Source organism: Siphateles boraxobius, unplaced genomic scaffold, assembly GCF_051911475.1.
Source record: "Siphateles boraxobius isolate OS27281-9 unplaced genomic scaffold, OSU_SipBor_1 41, whole genome shotgun sequence".
Lineage (NCBI taxonomy): Eukaryota > Metazoa > Chordata > Actinopteri > Cypriniformes > Leuciscidae > Siphateles > Siphateles boraxobius.
In genome coordinates, this window is record NW_027509042.1 from 40,672,723 (window position 1) to 40,695,869 (window position 23,147).

The 23,147-nt window shown below is 36.9% G+C and overlaps 1 protein-coding gene across 3 annotated transcripts; it reads left to right on the forward strand.

The window, feature by feature from the left end:
- Window positions 1-1,714: 1,714 nt before the first annotated feature.
- rtn4a (reticulon 4a) lies at window positions 1,715-20,383 on the forward strand. 3 transcript variants are annotated; one of them, XM_077199728.1, is made up of 7 exons: window positions 1,715-2,306; window positions 8,176-8,383; window positions 12,515-12,653; window positions 18,194-18,263; window positions 18,366-18,412; window positions 18,564-18,622; window positions 19,423-20,383. In XM_077199728.1, exons 1-7 carry the CDS (start codon window positions 1,916-1,918, stop codon window positions 19,463-19,465), a joined length of 957 nt encoding a protein of 318 aa, XP_077055843.1. In that variant the 5' UTR covers window positions 1,715-1,915; the 3' UTR covers window positions 19,466-20,383. The 3 variants fall into 3 exon arrangements, with proteins under 3 accessions (XP_077055843.1, XP_077055845.1, XP_077055846.1); XM_077199730.1 differs by lacking the exon at window positions 1,715-2,306 and adding an exon at window positions 3,303-4,221; XM_077199731.1 differs by lacking the exon at window positions 1,715-2,306 and adding an exon at window positions 5,724-5,832.
- Window positions 20,384-23,147: the final 2,764 nt, after the last annotated feature.

Here is a 23,147-nt window from a genome sequence, read left to right on the forward strand (position 1 = left end):
CGAAAGGAGGGACCCCGAGACTTACGGGATATCATAGAGACACGAAAGTATACATTTTGCAAGTAATTATTGTAATTTTACAAGCTGTCTCAGATCACAGTATCTGGATCCACCTGGATTACTTTGTTGATCGATCCTGTGACTGAGACAAAGTTAACATTTACATTCCAAAGTCATGCTAGTCAAGTACACAATGTTCAGACTTCTCAGAGTTTATTGATCCTTGAGAGATAGAGAGAGAGAGAGAGAGAGAGAGAGAGAGAGAGAGAGAGAGAGAGAGAGAGAGAGAGAGAGAGAGAGAGAGAGAGAGAGAGAGAATATATACAGGTGAAACTCGACAAATTTGAATATCGTGCAAAAGCCAGTTTGATGATTATGGCTTATAGCTTATGAATACCCCAAATTCAAAATCTCAGAACATTAGAATATTAGCCTACATAAAAATCAATAAAAAAAGCATTTTAAATACAGAAATGTCAGCCCTCTGAAAAATACAATCATGCAAATGTATATAGTTAGTTTCACTTTTTCATTTGAATTACTGAAAAACATGAAAGTACGTTTTTGAAAGTCTGCGTTTATTTGATCAAAAATACACAAAAAACAGTGACATTTGTGAAATATTTTTACAATTTAAAATAATGGTTTTCTTGAATATACTTTAAAATATAATTAATTTCTGAGATGCAATGCCAAATTTTCATCAGCCATTACTCCAGTCTTCAGTGTCACATGATCCTTCAAAAATCATTCTAATATGCTGATTAGTTATCAATACTATCAGAGTTGTGTTGCTTAATAATTTTTTTATAACCCGTGATACAATTTTTCAGATTTGTTGATGAATAAAAGGTAAAAAAAAAAAAGTTTTTAAAATATAAATCTTTGGTAACAATATACACTAATGTTCAAACATTTGGGGACAGTATTTTTTTTCTTTCTTTTTTGAAAGTAATGAATAGTTTTATTCAGCAAGGATGTTAAAATATTAAAAAGTGATAGTGAATATTTAAATTGAAAATATTTCTATATTGAATAATTGCTGTTCCTTTTAACTTTTTATTAATAAATGAATTCTGAAAACAGTATCACAGGTTCCAAAAGAATATTAAGCAGCAAAACTGTTTCCAACATTGATTCTAACTATCAAATCAGCATATTAGAATGATATCTGAAGGATCATGTGACACTGAAGACTGAGTAATGGCTGATGAAAATTCAGCTTTGCATAACAGAAATAAATTATATTTTAAAGTATATTAAAATAGAAAACAAAGTATTTTAAATTGTAATTCTATTTCACAATATTGCCGTTTTTTCTGTGGGCCTACTTTTGATCAAATACATTCAGGCTTGATGAGCATAAGAGACTTCTTTCAAGAACATTAAATATAGTAATGTTTCAAAACGTTTGACCTGCACTGTATCAACCTATCGTCTACATAGAAATCAAATATAACCAACCAGTGCATTTGTGAATTGTAAGCTTTTTGAAATGCATCACACGGCCATTTTCCAGTTCCACAAACTTTTCTGTTCAGGAAGAGAAAGTATGGGCGCGGCTATATCCCGCCCACTTTCACTCCTCACCCAATCAAATACCAGAAAACTGCATACACTTCCCCTAATTAAGAGCGTAGAGTAGCACATATGGAGGTGTTTGGGCGTCACCGAACCGCCCCTTTTCACCGTTCAGCCAATAAAAGAGTTAACCGAGTTTACATACACTTCCTCTAACTAAGCGTCTCTCTAGTCAAACAGAAACAGTTGAGCCGTTTTTGCGGTTTAGGCCCGCGTTACGTACTCTCGCTGGTGTGCTGAAGAAGTTTTGAAAATACATCTTCTTTAATCAAAAGGACTCGTTTTCAATCACAATAAGTTACTTTTATATAGCGGTGTAAAGTTACTGTTAACAATGGATGATCAAATAAGCTCCACGACACCTTCATATGGCTTGCAGCATGAAGAAGAACACCGAGCAGGCAAACACGCGAACTCTCTGCTGGATGAAGGGACTGATTTCTCGCTTAGAGAGGCAGCGGCGGATGTTCCTGAGGTGGATGATATTTTAGATCTGGCCGGAGGAGCGAAAGATGCGCTCGAGAGGCACAGGTCCACACTGCCACGTAACGAAGAGCCACTGCTGGACTTTTCAGAACCAGAACCACCATCCACCTCTAAACCAGGACCAGAAGCTGCCAAGCCAGCACTGATCGGTACTTTTGGAGAATCAACAACAAAACCGACAAAATCAGAAGAAAAAGAAGAGAAAACAACAGTCACATCATCTAAATCTTCGTGTTCATGTAAGTACATTATGCATTTGAAACTTATCATTCAGGTTTGATTTTCAATCGGGGATCTAAGTGTTATCACCACCACCGAATATAAAATGTTATCAAAACTTAAGCCAAGTTATCCACCCAACATGTAACACCAGTATTGCCATGACGTCAGATCCGTTTAAATAATTCACGTTACCCTGTATTAAGACTTAAGTGACGTTTTACCTATCTTGTCTATTGCAATAACACAGTTTGGTGTTTTGATCAAATTTAATTCTCCTATTTATATTGCTTGGCGTAGCATTTGAACGGATGCTTAGGGGTACGAACGGATTACAATCTGTTATAAATGCAAAAGTACCATAGAATAAGGCCTTATCTAATGTGATTCTAATTAAAAATAGCTTTTTACCCACTTTACTGCGTGCGTGTACTAAACTGCATTATGATACGATGATCATTGAGAAATTGTCAAATGTTTCAACGTCATCTTGATTGTGTCCTTATACTGCCATCGTGTGGAATATTTGTGCAAGCAATCTCGTGTCAGTCTCTATTTATATTAAAATAAAATGTATTCAAATTAATTTATAGTTCTATGTAAAAATCCGAATAAACTATGATCAAATGTTAAATGTTCACATAGCCTATACCTGTTGTAAACAACAGACTGAGCACAAGTCATTTAGTTCTGAGACCGATTTTATTTAGAAAACGCAATGAAAGTGGCTTCATAAATCATCCATTATACATCGCTGCTTCAATGAAAGCCTGTCATAAACGTTACAGTCTAAAGGGCAGACTGTGTCCGAATAACAATCTCTCACCCACATTTTGTTAGCCAATTTTTTTGGGTACAAATTAATGTCATGACTAAACAAAAACTCTTGATTTCCAATTGGGCCCAAACCAGATTATTGCACACACCAGCTTCATAATTTTATTGCATATGTCATTATTTATGAAAAGCTGCCTTTTCCAATTTCCCCCCCCCCCCCCCCCCCCCCGTCTTCCAACGTCTTTGTGTAATATTTTGTTATTTGCCTTTGTCACCTTTATTATTATTTTTACTACTATTTTTAGGATTTTGTTGTAGTTTTTATTTAACCCTACAGAGCATTTTGCTAAATATAAGCACCATATTAAATATTCATTATATTTTTGCTTAATCTGTTCTTCATTATTTAATGCAAGTTTTGAATAAATCCATCATGGAAACCAGTGTTCATGACAACCACCACTAAACATTTACTTTTTTTTTTAAATGTGTAGTAAAACATAAATGGCATTATAAATGTATAATGCTATTATTGTAATAACTCTCGTACGTGCAATTTAAATTTTTATACAAATCAGTTGTCAATTTCTCAAAGAAAAAAAATTGCTAAATTAGCGTTTACTGTACCTAATACGTACAAATGAATCTATCACATCATGATATGTGTCAATGCCCAGCCTACTCCTAAATCTAAATGTCTCTACTAAAAACACTAATTTCATCATAATAAACGAGGTACTTGGGACAGGTCGAAAATTGCATCCGAAATGCTAACTGCATCTTCATAAAAAAAAATGTGGATGTCATTTTTGTGATGTAGTACATATGTGAACCCAACTGATGGCCATTTAGTCTGATCCAGCTGATGCTGTGCTGAAACCTCATGTTACTAGTACACCGTGTTCAACACCTTTGAATGTGGTCAGCTGACCTCAGCAGTGCTGGCCTTTGCAGAACGTGATCTGCTAGGAGAGCCGTAGTGTCTCTCTACCCTTCAGTCCTGTCCTGCCCCAGCCAGAGACTCGTACCTGCTTCCTCACCCCCGACCACCTCTTCTGCAGACTCTTGACTGGAATGTATGACTGATGCACGCCAATTCAGATAACACGACTTCTATGACCGCCTCTGGGATGGAGATAAAGCACTGGAAAGAACAGGGTATAAATGCTTGTTTTGCCCTAATCGGCCTGAAAATGAACTAAAATTATGATTTTTCTGCTTGCCTTTTCCATAAATGTTATTAGATAAAGCTGTGAGTGAGTTTTGCTTGGTTTTGTGGTCTTGCTTGCAAAGGTTCTTGTGGGAGAGAATGTTCTAGTTGCCTTGAGTAAATGGTCTGGGATGTCTTGATTACAAAGCATATTGCAACGGCAAGCATTTATCCCTCTGCCAGAGAATGCTATTGGCAAACTGCCTGTTTGCTGCACAAAATGTTGAACTGACTGTATATATACTGAATTCAGTGCATTTTAAAAGAAGTTGAAAATTATACGATGCTGAGTTAAGCAAAAATTAGTTTAGTTTTATTTATAATTTTTGTGTGTTTGGCATCATTTGTCATTGCGTTCTAGATGTTCGGGAGGGCCCGCATTGCTATTTAAATTGTTTATGCAAGTTGGCACTGATTGTGCCATGAAATCAAGCTGGGAACATGTAATGAAGACTGACGTCTGATGTAAACTTCTGTGAACCATTGTGAATGTTGGCTTACGGATTTGTTTCCTGGATGGATACATTGTGTCTGACTTCAGGGCCTGTGTAATATGGTGACTGGATAAGATTTGGCCATTTTGAGTTCACATTTGTCGTTCTGTCTTGTCATTGTACATTTGGTTTCAGAAACGCTTTATAGTTTGTTTGAGTAACAATGAGAAACAAATAACTGGTTATACTTATCACTGGTTCTCAACCGTTTAGTCTTAGATATTTCTGACATTTAATGATGAACATGTAATGCACTACTGTTCAAAAGTTTTGGGTCAGTAAGATAAAAAAAACTTATTTTGCAAGAACACATTAAATTGATTAAAGGTGACCGTAAAGACATTTATAATGTTACAAAAGATTTCCATTTCAAATAAATCCTGTTCTAAACTGCCTAATCAAAGAAAAAAGTAACTGATTTCTACTAAATTATTTCACAACGTTTGATAATGTTTCTTGAGCAGCAAATCGATATATTCGAATGATTTCTGAAGAATCATATGACACTGAAGATCAGAGTAATGATGCTGAAAATTCACCACAGGAATAAATTACATTTTAAAATGTATTCAAATAGAAAAGTGTTCATTTAACTTGTTGTTATATGTCAAAATATTAGTTTTACTGTATTTTTGATTAAATAAATGCAGCCAACATTTTAAACACATTTTTTTTACCGACCCCAGACTTTTAAAATGTGGTGTATATGTAATCTATCAACATGTGCTCTCTAGCAATCCATATTAGAGTTGGACAATTCAAAGACATATTAGTAAAAAGTAAATAAGATTTTATTTTTTTAATAGTGAACTTTTATGAAGTAAACTTTGTCAAATATTTTTGTTTCTGCTTTTTATTTTAATTTTTTTTTTTTTTTTTATGGGCCAAAATTGCCTATGATTTGGATTTAAGCGGACTTTTATGTACTGGACTATTGAGGGACTTTTGTTTTAAAAATCATCCCATTCAACCGGAACCTCTATTTGTCATTGAAGTCGCGTGCTTCTCGTGTGTTCTTGGCCCAAGCTGTCTGATCGCAGATGAGAGACATGGATTCCAAACAAGGTTAGTTAGTGAGTTAGACCTTTAAACGGCCTGTAATTTCCTCCCTCCTCCACGTGCTGCTGTTGATTTATGTATTTGTATTGCAAAGTGTGTTTAGGAGCACTGTCGATATTCAGAATGAAATCATGAGGATAAAATGCAGGTTATGTTCCGGGGGTTTAGATAAGGCCGCTCGACTTGTCGTATTTTGACGGATGCAATATAATAGTACACATTAATATTTATGAGCAGATATGCATGCATTGTTGAGCTTCGAAGATGTGACATATTAATACTTTGTGAACTGTTCATTTTCGATAAGCTTATGCAACGGTCTGTAGGCAAGAGTACAAGAGGAAGGGCAGCATGTTTTCCTGAACGAACCAAAGTAACGTTACTTCTCAGTTATTGATTAAATACACTGCCTTTTGTGTGATTATGTTTGTCTTTTGGGAAAGCAGTGAGAAGATGGCGTATGCATGCTGACTTGTCATGAACTCTGATCAGATATGTTGGCACATAGTAGATTAGGTTTAATTATTGAAGGGTCATTGACTGACTGTGAGGTTTCTGTCCTATTTTTATCGTCCCTCTTGCACGAACTGTCTAGGTTTGCTGTAAAGTCCGAATTGAACATGATCACACCATGAAACATGCCATGGTGTCCTTGATGAATGTGTGCCTTATTTTTGATGTTCAGTGTGGTCACAAGTCATTTGTATATTAAAATGATTTGTTCCACATGCTCATCTGTGAAGCCATAATAACCATCCATAGCAGTTTTCCCATTTTTAAAGATCCTCTTTCCTGTTCAACTTCTTAAACACTGGCCATGTTTACAAGTACATTTTCTGATTAAGATTTGCATTCTGGTTAAGGCTTTATTCCAAAATAAAGGTATAATGTTAATTAAAAGGTCATTTTTCATATCAACGTTTTTGACTAAATGTCTTATCTGACAACTAACTGACGCAATTTGGCGTAACATCCCTTCTGAAGATCTACAAATTGTCAATAGGTATTGGATATTTCTGCTATCATTTTGTTTAAAACAAGTATTTAAAGTAATCACCTTTGCATATGGTTGTTATAGAGAAATGTTTTATTGTAAACAACCCTTAACATGAACCAAACCATAATAAAATCCGCTTCTAAAAGCATTTCTTAATCTTTGTTAGTTCATTTCAAGGTTTACCCTTTTATTTAAATCAATAGTTATATCTGTTAAAATTATTGGTAACACTTTACAATAAGGTTTCATTAGATAACTGCATTTGTTAACATGGACTAATGATGAGCAATACTTCTACAGCATTTAATTAATCTTAATGTATTAGTAAATGTTATAAACATTTATTAAAATAAAGTTTTATTTATAAAAATGAATGTGCTGTCAACTAACATGAACAAACATGAATGGTTGTAATTTTTATCAACTAATATTTACAAAGATTAATAAATACTATAACGCATATATTGCTCATGGTCAGTTAATGTTAGTTAAACATTAACCAATGGTAACAAATGAGTCCTTATTGTAAAGTGTAGCCATATAGATCAATGAACCTATTTACTAACATTATAGGTCAGTAAATATTATAATGTATGGCTCATTGTTTTTTTAATGCTTTCACTAATATATATATAAGAAGATGCCTTAATATAAACTAATTTGTTTTTTTTTTGTTCTACATAGTAATTTAACTCCTTAATTCTCATTCACTTGCTTTCGCAATCAAAAAAATTAAGGTCATGAGATGAGAATTTCTTGCTTATGAAAATTGTGTAAACATGCTTATATGGATGTGCTTTTAAAAGTGTTTATTCCTTTCTGTATTAATGAGACAGTTCAACCAAAAAATTAAGATTCTGTCATCTTACCCTCATGTTCCTCCAAACCCATAAGACTTGCGTTCATCTTCAGAATCAGAACAGAAATGAAGATATTTTTGAAGAAATCAGGTTTCTGTCTCTTCATTGACAGCTACACAACTACCACTTTGACAATCCAAAAGTTCATAAAGCCATTGTAAAACTAGTCCATATGAATTGAGCAGTTTAGTCCAAATTGTTTGAAGAGACTCGATCGCTTTATACGATGAACAGATTAAATTTAGGCTTTTGTTCACATGAAGTATCAAAGTGATAGTTGCGTAGCTGTCAATGGACGGACGAAAGCTCTCGGATTACATAAATGTCTTCACTTGTGTTCCGAAGATGAATGAAAGTCTCACGGGTTTGAAACGACATGAGGTGAGTAAATGAATGACATGATGATAATTTTTTGGTGATCTATCCCTTTAATCACAAAAGTTTCATCATGTGTCGGTCGAGGGTTGACGTAACTCTTCTTTGTGCCGGCAGTGGTGGACCTGCTGTACTGGCGAGATCTGCAGAGGACGGGGGTGGTGTTTGGAGCCAGTCTGTTCCTGCTGCTGTCCCTCAGCGTCTGCAGTATTATCAGTGTTCTCTCCTACGTGGCCCTTGCCCTGCTGTCTGTCACCATCTCCTTCAGGATATACAAAGGCATTTTACAGGCTGTTCAGAAGTCAGAGGATGGACACCCCTTCAAGTGAGGAACGCACACAGTTGTTGCATGAATATCGTGACTGCATCAGGCTCACATTTTTCCACTCCATGTTTCGTTCGCTTTGCGTCGCCTGAGTGTAAAACGTTTAGGATAATCCTGCTTCGATCAGTTTATGTAAGGAGGTAGATCTGTGGAGCTTAGCTTCTGGGCGTTGTTGGCTTTGACTCCCTGCCAACATTTTTAATCCCTCTGCTGTGCAAATCTGAGCACTTGAAGATTCTTGAAGTTGTTTTGGAAATTGATCAAAAGTAAATGAAAACCCCAATATTGCAAACTGCTAGGCTTGGCTCAAAAACCTAGTGAGCCGCTTTGAAAGTAGCTGACTATTCAGTGAACAAAAGGCAACATTATAATTGAAATGTAACCTCATAAGTGGTAGTTTGAAATGCTCTATTGGGCATCAACTCCTTGCACCACAAAAAAAGTTACATTATACATTATCCTAACCCTGTCTGTTTTACGCATTATTTTCAACAAACCGTATTTTAGATGCGTCGTCAGATTTAAAACCGAGAATGAAATTTTTTTTATATATAAAGCGTAACAAAACCCTAAAAGTGTTTTTTTTTTTTTAGTTAATGATTGGGGATTTATTAGTGCTGTTCATTGATTCTGTTTTTTAACATTAAATGTTTTGACATTTGGGTATAAAGTGTTTTAATTGTATGATATATGGTGTAAAAACGTCTAATACAATGCTAAATCATAAATCGGATGTATGTACAATAACATTACAATGCCCAGCAATCGATTTAAATAGTACATTGTGTTTAATTTGTCGTTTAATGAGATCTAATATGTTGTGAGTGCGGAGAATTTTCACGTGAATAAATGCATAGATCCGACTGTTCTACGCATGTACTATAATGGTCCAGTGGCAGAACTTTTGCCAAGCGTGTCAGGTTCTGGGTTCTCCCGCACTAAGAAGTATAGTTTATTTTTTTCCTCATACAACCACTGATAAACATAATCGGTTTTGATATCAAGCAGGGACATGTTTGTGTGCATTATTTTGTATTTTTTTGACTTCACTGGAACGAATAGTCTCTCCGTGACGGATTGAAGCGCACATCTTTGTGAAGACTGTGCGCGAGCCACAAGGGGAATCTACGTACCTACGTCGCGGCGGCTATGAGCACTTTGATCACTTCATTTCAAAAAGACATTTTAGCGCTAGATCGCCTCTTATATAACAAACAAACGCTTAATGCTCTGCTAGAGTTAACTGGAGATGTTTTATTTATTTGTATTGGTACAGCCGTGCCACGAGATGTTTCAAAAGTGATGGGGACACAATCGACCCCCCGCTCAGCCCTAGACCTCGGTTCGTCTCCGCTGGGCTCTGCCCACTTTTTCAGCATTTTTCAAATATTGCCATTGGGTGGAGTTATGCTCTGACCATGGGGTTGAGTTACACTTTAAACATTCTTTTACAGAGAACCATACGCACACGTCAACATTTGAAGTGGATCAAAAAAGTGAATCAAAGTTGTTCTATGACAAGAACGTGTTATCAAAATTCATGTATAACCTTGATGAAAGGTTTTGATCCACTTGAAATGTTGACTACTGTATATATTAGGGCTGGGTATTGTTAGGAATTTCACGATTCAATTTCGATTCGATATTGATTTATTGGCTTCGATATCGATTCAATAAGTAAATACACAAGTAATTAAGTGCCTGAGTATTATTTTAAATAATGTGTGCAGTATTACCAATGTTTACGAACAAATTGACCCCAGCATGTTTCCTGTCATGGGTTTAGCAGAACAAACTGTACAATATTGTACATGTTGAATACAAACCAAAACTGTAACAAACAGGTGCTTTATTAACACCTCTAAAGTGCATGTAACTAAGTAGTAGAAAGTATATTTCTTTCTATACATTTATAAAAGAAATGTAAACCGAAGCCCAAAATGTGCATACTCATAAAAAAAAAGGCGCTTTGTGAGGCACACGCGCGCACATTTGCACACACACGCAAGGACTCTCGCTCTCTCCCTCTCTGCTGTGCGCACGCTACGCGGTTTGGAGCTCGCGAGCTCTAGATTCCGGGAGATTTGAACTAATTTGCGGACATCAGGGAGCTGCTATCAATATGCGGGAGACTCTCGGAGACTTGTTGTTCTTATTATCATTTAGGGGGGCTTAGGAACATTTTGGGGTAGCTTCAGCCCCCCTAAAATAGGCCTAATGTTGTCCCTGGTTGGTGGTGCAGGCTTGATCGAAGTGCAGCTGCTGTCCATCATCTTGCTGTTTTGGTAAAGCGTGTCTTGTACAACAATGAACGCTCTCACTAGAGTGTTGCCCACAGCGCCGCCACTGGTCGGTGGGTTGAATCGATTCATAGGATTTGATAGCCTGGCTAACGCCAGACCCAATCTCGTTGAGAATTGGGTCTGGGAACCACATGCGCAATTTCTCGTATTTGAGGCGTGGTTTCAGAATGCCCGTCGCAGTTTATTGGGTGCTAAGAATGTCTATCAAATATGCCTTTACGTAGCTCATAGCCAATCGTTTCGATTATACCAGATGACGTATGTAGAGCGACAGAAATTAGACAAGGAAGAAGTCTACAGACATAATGACAATAAGATATTAATAAATACCACTTACCATTTATATGTTAAATGGACTTCATCTACAACGATGCCTATCAGGTTGGTTCTATAGAACTCCTTGGCTAACATGTCTTGCCACTTTGCGCTCATCCAGGCCTCGGGACTGCCGAACAGAAGTTGGTATCGACCATTTTTAAACGCATTTTCTTTATCATGACTCAGCTGAGTGGCAGAAATTCCAAGCTTAACAGCCTCCTGTACCTGGTCATCCATTAAGGCGATTAATGGCGAAACAACTATGACGACTGGGGTCTCGCGAAGCCCCATTGCCTTAGCCACTAACGGGGCTAGTTGATATATCAGACTTTTTCCAAAGCCTGTTGGTAGCAGGGCAAAAACATCATTCTTGTTTAAGAAATGGTTTAACGCCGAAAGCTGTTCTTTTTTCAAAATGAACTTGCATTCTAAACTACTTAAACATTGTTCTAAGGCTGCATCAAAGAGTAGCTTCGCGTCTTCAGCCATGTTAAATCGATATAAACAAACTGTTTCCGTGTGTCGCATAGATTTCGTCATCGTCTAGCTGCTCCCTCCCCGTTCTGTGATTGGTTCCCTAAATGAGGCGAAAAATCTGGCCATGGTATCCAGACTGCCTTTCAGCGTGAATTGAATCGCGCTGCGTAAGGCAGTATGGGGAAACCCAGGCTAAGGATTTGATGAATCGATATTGAATTGAGAAACAAATAATTGCAATGCATTGATGGATCGATATTTTTACCCAGCCCTAGGATATATTCTCCCATGATTCTGAATAGTTAACTAAAAGTTGATTAATTTTTAAAATTAAAATGTTTTATTGAGTGTTCAATGACTGACTCATAAAGACTTCACTTGTTTCATTACACCTTCTGGATAAATCAGCGTTTTTGAACGTCTCTTGAATAAATGATTCAATAACAAATGCATTTGTCACTTGTCGCCACCTACTGGTGTAATGATGTAATCTTTACTTTAAGTGTCAAGTTTCAAAAGGTGATTTACTCCATTTTGATCGTCGTAGAAATCACACATTGTTTATATCCAAACTATAAACTTTTATCCCAGTACTTCTGTGATTTAATATGAATTATTGTAGGAATTATGGTATGGTTGAAGACTATTTGAGGAGCTGTTTAATACAAATGCATGACAACTGCTCTCTCTGGGTCAGCGGCAGCGTGAACGCAGATTTGAATGTTCCTCCGTGATCATACTTTTCAAAGCCTTAATAAACTGCTGAATTGTTGACATGAAAAAAATAAGATTGCGTGGGGTGTTAAGATCAAGATGGCAAATCTTTTAACGATTAATCATGCAGCTCTACCTGTAAGAAAAGGAAGGATTGTAAAACTAGTTAAATGTCATGGTCTTCCTAACTTGATGACTAACCAAAAAGGGCACTAATCATAAATGTTAATTTGTGTTTTAGCATGAAATTTCAATGTCTTGCTTGCTCACTAGGTTCATAAAACGGAGCTTTAGTCTCTTCTGTCTGTCTTCTGTACAGGATGTATCTGGATAAGGATATCGCGATCCCTACGGAGACGGTCCATAAGTACAGCGACACAGTTCTGGTGCACATCAACACCATTGTTAAAGAGCTGCGACGACTCTTCCTGGTGGAGGATTTGGTGGACTCACTCAAGGTTTGTTCTAGAAGACCGGAGGAAATAAAATCCTGATCGTTCTTTCTCAGCTTATGCTCTTTTATTTGATTTGGCGCTCCATAACTGCTCTCTGGTAGCCTGGTTAAAACCAGACCCTTCTCAGTCTCAGTAATGGCGCTTTTCCACTGCATGGTACGGTTCGGTACGGCTCGGCTCGGTACGGCTCACTTGTGGCGCTTTTCCACTGCATGGTACTGTACGGTTCGCTTCGGCTCGCTTTAAATGGTACCACCTCTGTTGAGGTTCCAAGCGTACCGTACCGATACTAAAATGTGACGTGGAAGCACTGTAGATCACTGATTGGTCAGACAGACAAAATCGTCATTACAAGCGTCATTGTATTTGTGAGAAATCAAACCCGTTAGATTTAAATAGCCAGTAACAGCCACTGCTGTAGCACCTGTTTTAAAACTACTTGTTTGACTTGCTTGAAGAAAAAAAAACGTCCAAAAAAGAAACGGCTGAATCGTGGTCAGTGGACGAGAAGCGCAGACGTTCCTCTTGTTGGTTGCCGAGGAGCGGATAAACTATAACGATCAGTCATAATCCCACCCTCTTTGAAGCGGTACCAACTGCAGTGGAAAAGCAACCGAGCTAAAGCGAACCGAGCCGTGCCGAGCCAGGTCGTACCACGCAGTGGAAAGGCGAAGCGAGCCGAACCGTGCCGAGCCGAACCGTACTGAGCCGTATCATGCAGTGGAAAAGCGCCATAACTGAGTTAGGGTCTGGGGAAGGTTCATTCACAGCTCATTTCCAAAGGGGCGTCACCAACGGACGTAGCTCATGCCTCTATAAGCAATTACATAGACCTTAAGACCAATCAGATCGACCGTCATCTTGTTTAAGCCCGCCTCAACGTTTGTGATTGGTGCCTCGATTTGGAAAGATTGGAAATGGGCTCTTCGCCAGTAACTTGCAGAGCAAATCTAAATTTGCCGGAAGTTCGTCTGGGTTTTCCCAGGCTAGCTCTCTTGGTGAAGACTGGGAAATAAATCTTGTTGTCTTGATGTTTTTCATGAGGTGGGTGAACAATAATGCCCTTGTAAACTGTACAGTTAATGCTGAATTTGATATCAAGATTTAAGCTAGAAATTGGCCTTTAGTGTCAAGGAAAAGGTACAACTTCTGCTTGTTTCTTTTAATTGCATCATCACATTCAAATCCATTTATACTTCTATTCCTTCTATTCTACAAACTTTGTAGTTTGTACACCACCGTTCAAGTCTATTTATACTTCTATTCCGCAAGGACATATGTGACAGTGTAAACTTTTGTTACAAAGATTTCTATTTCTAATAAATGCTGTTCTTTTGAACTTTCTATGTATTAAAGAATCGTATAAAAAAAAAAAGGAAAAACATATTTTCACAAACGGTAAGCAGCACAACTGCTTTCAACATTGATAATAATGAGAAATGTTTCTTGAGCATCAAATCAATCATATTAGAATGATTTATGAAGGATCATGTGACACTGAAGACTGGAGTTATGAAGCTGAAAGATCACAATTGACATTTTTAAAATGTATTCAAATTTGTAAATGGTAATATTTCACAATATTACTGTTTTTAACTGAAATCATAAAGGGGGGAATCAAGAATAGAGTAAGAGACATGGCCTCCCATTTGTTTTTGGTAGAGCGGGTTGGTGGTCAGGTCTGGGGTGTTTGCTCATGTTTTGCAGGAGAGGGTCATGGACGGCTCCACAAAGCAGCCTTTGTTGATCAGGCTGAGGGGATTTGGACTGAGCTCTGATGGGATAGAAATGGTGCCAAAGATCTCTCTCGCTCTCTCGGGGGTGGGGGGGTTAAAGAATCAGCTGTGATCTAGCAATGAGGAATGCCAGTCTTTAGTCATGTGATGCTCTTTTAGAAGGCTGTCACATGACAAGGTTGGCTGCAGGGCTGAATGATCTTGAATGAATAGCTGAACTACACTTTTCAGCTCACTATGTTTTGCTCTGATGCCCGCGTTGCCATGTTGAGGCCATTCTAGTTCTAATGTCTGGACCATTCAAAAAGAACTGCATGTGCTACTAATGCATTTTGTGTATTTAGTTCAGCTATTGTGGCAAATGATGCACAAATGACTTAAACCAAAAATTAATTATAATACTATAGCCCTATTCGGACAGGACTAGTTTAACTTGGAGAGGTGGGGTAAAGTAGTGATTATCAGAGCTTCTCAGTGATTTTATTCCTGTCCAAATGTGCCATCTCAGGACAATGCGAGTAAAGATTATGGCGACTTTTACCTGCAGTAAAAACAAGTCTAGAAAAATTATCTCAGGTAATACTAATCCCGCTGTAAAAATGAACGTAAATATTCTGTCATTTCCTATTTTAAAAGTAGTTTTTTGTGGTTTGTCAAGTATGGAGGTGCTTGAAAAGGCAGTCCTTCCAGAAAAATGCTGAGTTTTTTTGTGACTGTTGCGGGCAAAAATCCTTGATTTTGCGGCCCGTTTTCTTAAAGTGCGATGGAATATATGGGATATTTATGCAATTTTATGCGATCAAATTGCGGGAACTTGCAAAAACTGGTTTGATGAAAAAGAGAGAAAAAATATAACCCCCCCCCCCCCCAAACACCCTGTTCTCACTAGGATACTACCTTAATGTAAAGAGTCATTTCTTATTACTTCCTATGATAAGCAAGCATACTACATCACAGAAAGTGCTGGAATATTTCAGTTCATCTTGTTCTATTTCAGACCTTAATAAAAGCATCAAACTTACAAAACATTGAGTCAAACAAGTTCTGTAGCTTTACAAAAGGAATATGCTACCACTTCTGTAAAAATTAATGAATAAAATATAAAAAAAATATATAAAAAAATAAAGTGTGCTCCTGTTTTACAGCTTTTCGATGTTCACGTCGCGTAATTACGTCACTTCATAACGTTCCCATGGCAACAGGGGGAAATGGCTGCTCTTGTGTGGAGCAAACGCAACATTTTTCAACTTTCTGCTAAGATATATGATTTTTTTTGCAACAAAAATGCTAGGATTATAAAATCATGCAAGCCCCGCATATTTTGCATGGAAATCGTCAATTTATGCGGCGAAAGTGCGGCATATATGAAAAAATGCGGCCCCGCATATATGCAGACTTTGGCTGATTATGCACTAAATCATGTGATCGCATAATCGCGTTTTTCTGGAGGGACTGAAACGGGATTCAGTTGTGTTCCAGGCGGTGGGATGTCAAGTCTCTGGCAACTCAAGTGTTTTGCGCACACCATTCAGATCAAAAAGACCTCCTTTTTGGAGGCACAAAACTACTTTTTGCGTTAGACATAAGTGACTTGCCAACATAACACAATCTGAATTAATTTTACACATCTGAACGGACTAATGTTTTTTAATTGAATAAATAAGTGATTGTAAATTATTAAAATAAAAAAATTAGTGACGCTAGTTTATTTCATAATTAACTCAGAAATAATTTGCTGGCCACAAAGCAGTTTTTATTACCTTTTTTAATAATAGAATTGTTTCTACTCAAATTATAGCCATCATTTAAATGTTTATATTTCACCAAGAAATTGAAGACAAATTTATTCAAACATTTAAAAAAAACGAAGACATTACTAACAGGTTAAGTAAAAATATATTATTTAATAGTGCATATAGTTTTAGCTAAATGCTGCTCTAGCTACCTAGAAAAATATGGACATTGAATGGCTTTCATGAGGTAAATGTTACGTTACTGGACATATTGTTTACAAGCTGTTTATTGACTTCTTTCTGTGGTTGAAACACTGCATTGTTTATGTACATAGCAAAACCAATATTACTCGTAATTACTTTGAGATATTAGTTATGTTTCACAGAACCAAGATGTGCAATTTTTGTAATATTATCTATAGTAACAGGACAGTTCGGAGCGTCATTGTTGGTTGCTTGTACAGTATTGTTCATTTTTTTGTTCAAGAGTGTACATCTTCACTTTATTTTTCGTGAAGCATTATTTTGCTTAGTTTCAATCAAAACTCAGGAGACATCCACTCTTGCTTTCAGTGTTCGTGCATTTTGGGGGCGGAGCCTTGAAGGGAGGGGTGTGTTTGTTTTGGGTTGATTTCAAATATCAAGTGTTTCTCAGAAATCACTTGCTTCACCTCTAAACGTCACTGTTTCGGTCAACCATTTTGGCGTCAAACTGAAAATTGCCTAAATTTCGGTACATCCCTAAACGAAACATTGAAAATATTAATGTTACTACTTCTGTCATCAACCATTTATAGCGCTTATGACCTTAGTCCTGAAAATTCACTGTGTCTATAAGAGCACAACTTGGACTCTGGTATACTAAATCCTGGGATAAGCGCTGCTTAATCTTCCGTCAAAATGTCTGACGTTAAGGAGTCGCCCTGTTCTAAGCAAAGTTTATGGCGTAATGGAAAAGCACCACTAACATTAATGTTAAATCAGCACCTCATGGCTTTTCTTGGCGCTGCATTGGCCCACGTCTCAAACGCAGGGGAGCCCAGTGGATGGAAGCATCCGTGTATGGAGATTTACTGCCCTGTGAAGGGGGTGCTGGTTATGGGCTATGGGTCGAGTTACAGCCAGACCCCACTGCCCTTTCAGAGCTCTGGAGGTCTTCTACAGCATTCAGTCTCTCTGTGGTCAGACGGCTATATTGAGTGACGTGTCCAGTTACGAGCAACCCTTTATGTGCCGGTGGGTTTTGAACAGGTTCTGCCATTTATTGGGTCAGCTTTCTAAAAAAGTGTCTGCATACCCTTCTTTTATTCTATTTTAGTTCAAGTGAAATGCGTTTGTTTATGATGTCAATTTATGAAAATGGTTAGTTATTAAGCATTTTTATTTATCATTTTTACCCTCTTTTTGACTCGTAAATTACCATTTTTATGTTTGGGTGAACAACTTTTCACTTTTAAAAGTCTTCTCACCAATGCTGTGTTTGTGATAAAAAAAATACAGTAAAAATAGTGAAATAATATAAAATTTTTAAACTCTTATTTAAATTTTGAAATTCAATTTATTCCTGTAATGCAAAGCTGAATTTTAAGCATCATTACTCCAGTCTTCAGTGTCACATGATTTGCTGCTTAAGAAAGTTCTTTTCAATTTGGGGATTTTATTTATTTTTTTGTGGAAACTTTTTATTTATTTTTACATTTAAAAAAAAAAATGCACCCAGTTTGAATAAGTATAACGAATGTTTAAAGGTTGAGTCCATATTCACAGAAAAAAAAAACTTGCTATGTAAATGCTGTCCTTAACATGTAAAATGAGTAATCTCATTGTGTTAAGTGTCCTGTTGGCACTAGCCTAGTTTTTATATTTTTGGCTCTGGGAAGAGGTTTGAGTTGATAAGAGTTTAAATGTACTTTGTAGACAATCTGAAACTTCATTTTTAAAAGATGAAGGAAGCTTACTTTTTTTCTAATGTGAGCATGAGTGTGTCAAATGCGTTTGTCACATGTGACTAAAAGTGTTTCCTTTGGCCTGTTGTACTCTGGTTGTATGTTGACACGTGGTTTTCTCTTCTCAGTTTGCAGTTCTCATGTGGATCTTGACCTATGTTGGTGCCTTTTTCAATGGTCTCACCCTTCTTATTTTGGGTATGTCTATTTTGGGAATGTAGTCCTATTTTTATGCATTGTAGTTTTTTGCTGTCACCTGTCAGAATATGGCATTATGTTCAAAATGTGTTCTTTCTTTAGGTCTCATAGGGGCTTTCAGTTGGCCAGTGGTCTATGAAAAGCATCAGGTACGTCTATTTGGCTTGTGAATGCAATGATAACTTCCGGCTGAGGCAGCTGTCGTGGTATATTAAGTGTTTATTGGAGTCTTCAGTGTCAAACGCATAATAAATCTGTTCACCTGAATGTGGCAATTATTCTTCCTTATTCCTAATACAGGCACAAATTGACCATTACTACGGACTGGTGAACAAGCAAATCAAAGATGTTGTGGGAAAGTAAGTCTGTTTACATGGTGAAACATGCAACTGGTGATTTCCTCAATGAATCAGACAAAATAGTGTTTTATGATGATACTATAACTATTTAGTCTACAATTGTATACATAAAAACCAAATTAAGTTATTTTTTTTGCCTATTTTTTAAATTATTTGTATTCTTATGGAAGCTTGTTTCTACCACTAAATAAATAATAATAGCGACCTTTTTATCTCACAATTCTGACTTTTTTTCTCACAATTGGGAGATATAAAGTCAGAATTGTGAGCTATAAAGTCGCAATTGCGAGTTATAAAGTCCAATTCTATGGGGGGAAAAAAAGACTGACTTTTTTCCTCTCAGAATAGTTTATATCTCGCGATTCTGAGAAATAAAGTCAGAATTGTGAGAAGTTGCAATTACCTTTTTTATTTTTCATTCTGTGGCGGAAACAAGCTTCCATATCTTATTAATATAAAAGACACTAAAAATAAACAAGCTGAAATAAAAGTTTTTCTTAACTTTTATCCTTATGTTGTAGTTTTAGCCACACTATAATAACCCTGACCATATAAATCTGTAAGCAAAATCTGAAGCAAATGCTACCGCATTGCTGTCATTTAATTTTTTTTTCATTCTAAAAACTGACACCTGTGGCTTTTTTATGGAATCTTAGTAGTACACAATATATAAAGTAAACCCCTCGAATATCTCAGTGTTTAAATTAATAAATCAAGTCATAAAAAGTCAGTTTAAACGTGTGCTCTTCATGTTCCTCATGGGCTGTAGTCATATTCTTTTGTTTATGTGCCATTAACAGGGTCCAGGCCAAGATTCCCGGAGCGAAGCCAAAGACCGAATGAAGAAAGTTGGATTGTGTTAATTCTGTGACCGAGAAGTGACGTTGGAACAAGAGAAGACGGACAGAATCGTGTTTGGTTTGGAAAAAGGCCTTAGACGATGCAATGTAAACTTTATCCCCCCTCCCCCAGTGTTTGAAATGTTAGCGTAACTGAGAATGAATCCTTTTTAAACCTCCTATGAGTTTCTCACAAGCAGAGTCGTCACCGTCTTTCAGAGTAGAGCTAGTGGTCCATGTTTAAACGCAGCTACGTAACACCATTACAGAATGTAGTCCGAGGAACTCCATGGCAGCGAAGGCAGGAGTCGATGAGGTTTTTTCATTTACCATTCGGTCAGTGAAGCGTTCACCTTGTTCGAATGCCATTTTGATTCATTTCAGTATGAAATGTTTTGGTTATGAAGTTCCTTCAAGGCTTTTAATTTTAGCTATTTTCTTTTTTTTCCTATTTTGTTTGTACTTGGCGTGATAGAACACAGTGGTGTTGTGGTGTAACTGTGTTAAAGTTGATGCAATTAAATCGTGTTGGAGGTGAAGAGGCTTCTAGTCTTCTGTAGCAGAGTTTAAGAGCAGTTTTATTTCACACTTGTCTACAAAGGGATCTGTTACGGCATATTGCACCCAACTATTCATTGTTTTTAGCCGTTAAGTGAAAAAAAAAAGTGAACTAGAACGTATGCTGTCAGCCTATCACCTTCCTGTCATGTCAAAAATCAACATGTTTGCAGAATTTGCCGTCTCCATCGTGGATCGAATACCTGAAATGGCTCACGCTCTTAAAAACTTGCAAACATCAAGCGCTGTTTCTTCATGCAGGTCATTTGTAAAAGATTTCAGTTTTGATGAAAATATGCTGAAGACTGTCTGTGAAATGCATTGTGAAAAATAAACCAATAAAGTATCAAAGCTTGTAGACAAACTATTTGCTTTTGTGCAAAAATGTAAAGGTTTGTTTGAGATTTACAATGTGGTTTGTTACGTGGACTTTGACACCATCCAGTGGTGCTGTAAGGAAGTGTGGACTTTTTTTTTCTTCTCATTTTTCTGACATTAACAAGAATGTGGATAGATTATCAATAATAAAACGACGAAAATGAGGTTTAGTGGAAACGGAAGTAGATTGTGTAGACCTAATGTGCATGAAAAATATCCTATGAACAAAATCATTTATACCCTCATAATAAAGTGCAACAGTCTGTTTCTGCAAGTAAAAATCTCATATTGATCATTTAAGTAAATGTAATGTGCTGGTTTATTTTTGAAATGTTAAATAAGATTTCTGTTTAAATGGTTTAATACTGAAATTTGTGGGGGTTTATGATACAAGTATCACACCACTAAAAATAAAAGGGTTGCGCGGTTAAATTAAGATATTACTCCGTAGCCAAGGATGAAATGTGTTTTTATGCTGCCATAAGTTGTTTTTTTTTTAAATTAGGCATGTTTACAAAGGCTACATTTATCTAATCAAAAATATAGTGACATAGTGAAATATTCAGTGTTATTTGTAAAATTTAAAATGTAAATTTTTCCTGTGATAAAGCTGAACTTCCAGTCTTCAGTGTCACATGATCCTTCAGAAATCATACTAGGTAGTTCTTCAAACAAATATGAAGCAGCACAACTTTTTTTTTAACTGATAATCAAATATTTCTTGAGCAGCAAATCCGCATATTAGATTTGCTGCTCAAGAAATATTTGATTATCAGTAAAAAAAAAAAACTTGTGCTGCTTCATATTTGTTTGAAGTATGACTAAATAAAATAAAACATGGGATTTATTTTAATACCTTACAAAATTTCAACCTATTTGTGGAAACTGCAAGATACAACCAGTTTGAGCAATGATAAACATAAAAGCCTTTTTTTTTTTGGTTTAGTTTTTAGAGTTAGAAAACAGGGATTATTTAGTCATTCAAGCTCAGTCAAACTGCTTCTAACTGATCAGTTTTCCTCTGGCCTTCACGCCTCCATCACCGCGGATGTATTGGAGAGAAAGAGAGTGATGAAGTGTTGTCGGTGTTGTGCAGCGATTCATTTGAATGAAGATTAGGTCATTCTGTTGTGCTGGAAAGATCATTAGGGACAGGTGCGCGTGCAGCCAAACAGATTACCAGACTGCCATTCTGAAATGAACTTTCTATTGATTGCTGGGGTTTTTTAGTAAGGAGGAGAAGAGGAGAGGTAAGCCTTGTTTTCCTCTCGTCTCAGCTGAGCACAGATGCTTCCGTGCTGGCAAGATAATTTGCTGCATGGAGGGCTGCTTTCCTCTCATTGGCACACGCCTCGCGCCTGCTCTTCATTCCATTCGCATCACGATTGCTATTTACTCAGGGATAAATTAGAAAGTTACATCAAATGTAAAATACCAGGGGGGCTAAAGGAGAACATTCATATGGCACTAATAAAAATGGGACATAATCTTGTATTCTGGCTTTTCTGGTGTGTTTTTTTTTTATGACCTGAGGCAAGAGTTAATGGAAATAAAGCAAAAGAAAAACAGGAAACAAAGCAATGTGCTGTCAAAGTTGATTTTGACGTGAATTGTCAAAATGATGGTGAATAATTCTTCCATAGTGCTTTTCTAAATTCCTGACCTTACCAACCCCTTGTATGTGGCCCTGTCAGAGCCGGTTAGTGTCTCTCCAAATATGATCAAACGCATACAGACAGCAGCCAACTCATCCCACATTCCCCCAAAAAACATGCAAACACACTCTCTCTGTAAAAATGGCATGGTTTACAATACACACAGAGTCCCTGAATATTTCACAGTATAGTCACGCCACTAACCGATAATTCTTCTAATAACAGTGTTTGCATAAATGTGTCCAAACCGTATTAATGTGCAGCCGTAAATTCAATGAATTTGTGTCTCAGGCTTCAGAAATTCAGGACTCCCAGATTTTAACACTTCTTTTGGTCTTGGCTCACACTTGTAAAAAGGTTCCTTCATGTAATACGCCCAGAACAGAAACATCACATCACTGCTCTCTGGATGTGTGTGCTTCAGACAAGCGCGGAGAGAGGAGTAGATTAAGGCCGTGCATTTGGAGTGGAAATTGGGTTCTTTTAATTTCCCTGCGACAATGCTGACAGATAATTGAAAATGACGCTAAGGTAATAGACTCACACACACTTTGTCATGTTGAACCTCAGCTCTCAGGAAAAAGGTATGTCATTCTTGACAGTTTAAAAAAAAATATATATATATTTTTGGAAATAGCATAGCCTAGCATACTAACTATTTCTTCAATAGGCCTAGGGTATAATATGTACACTGTGCTCAAGTATGACATTTTTCTGTATGCATGTGTCGGAAACTCAAAAGCGAAGACCAGGAGACTTGGTCGTATCTTCAGTAGGATTCTTTATTGAGAACACGAGCTGTCGGTAGCTGCAGTCATCAAGTCTAACTTAGGCAGTGTACATTGTAGTTTATATAGATTTTAGTGGGCAGTGCTTCGATATGGAGACAAAGGATCTGGGTGACGACCTTAAACAAACTATGCAAATGAAGTATCCAGGTTTAGGAACCCACCCTAGAGTGTTACCAATCCTAATCCAATCAGCATAACTACTCAACGACTGGGGCAGGGGCTCCAAGAGCCATTAAAGAGAAAGGGCGAGGGTCTCAGTAATCTGACTCATTTAATTTACAATATAGAGAACAGGACTGGCAGG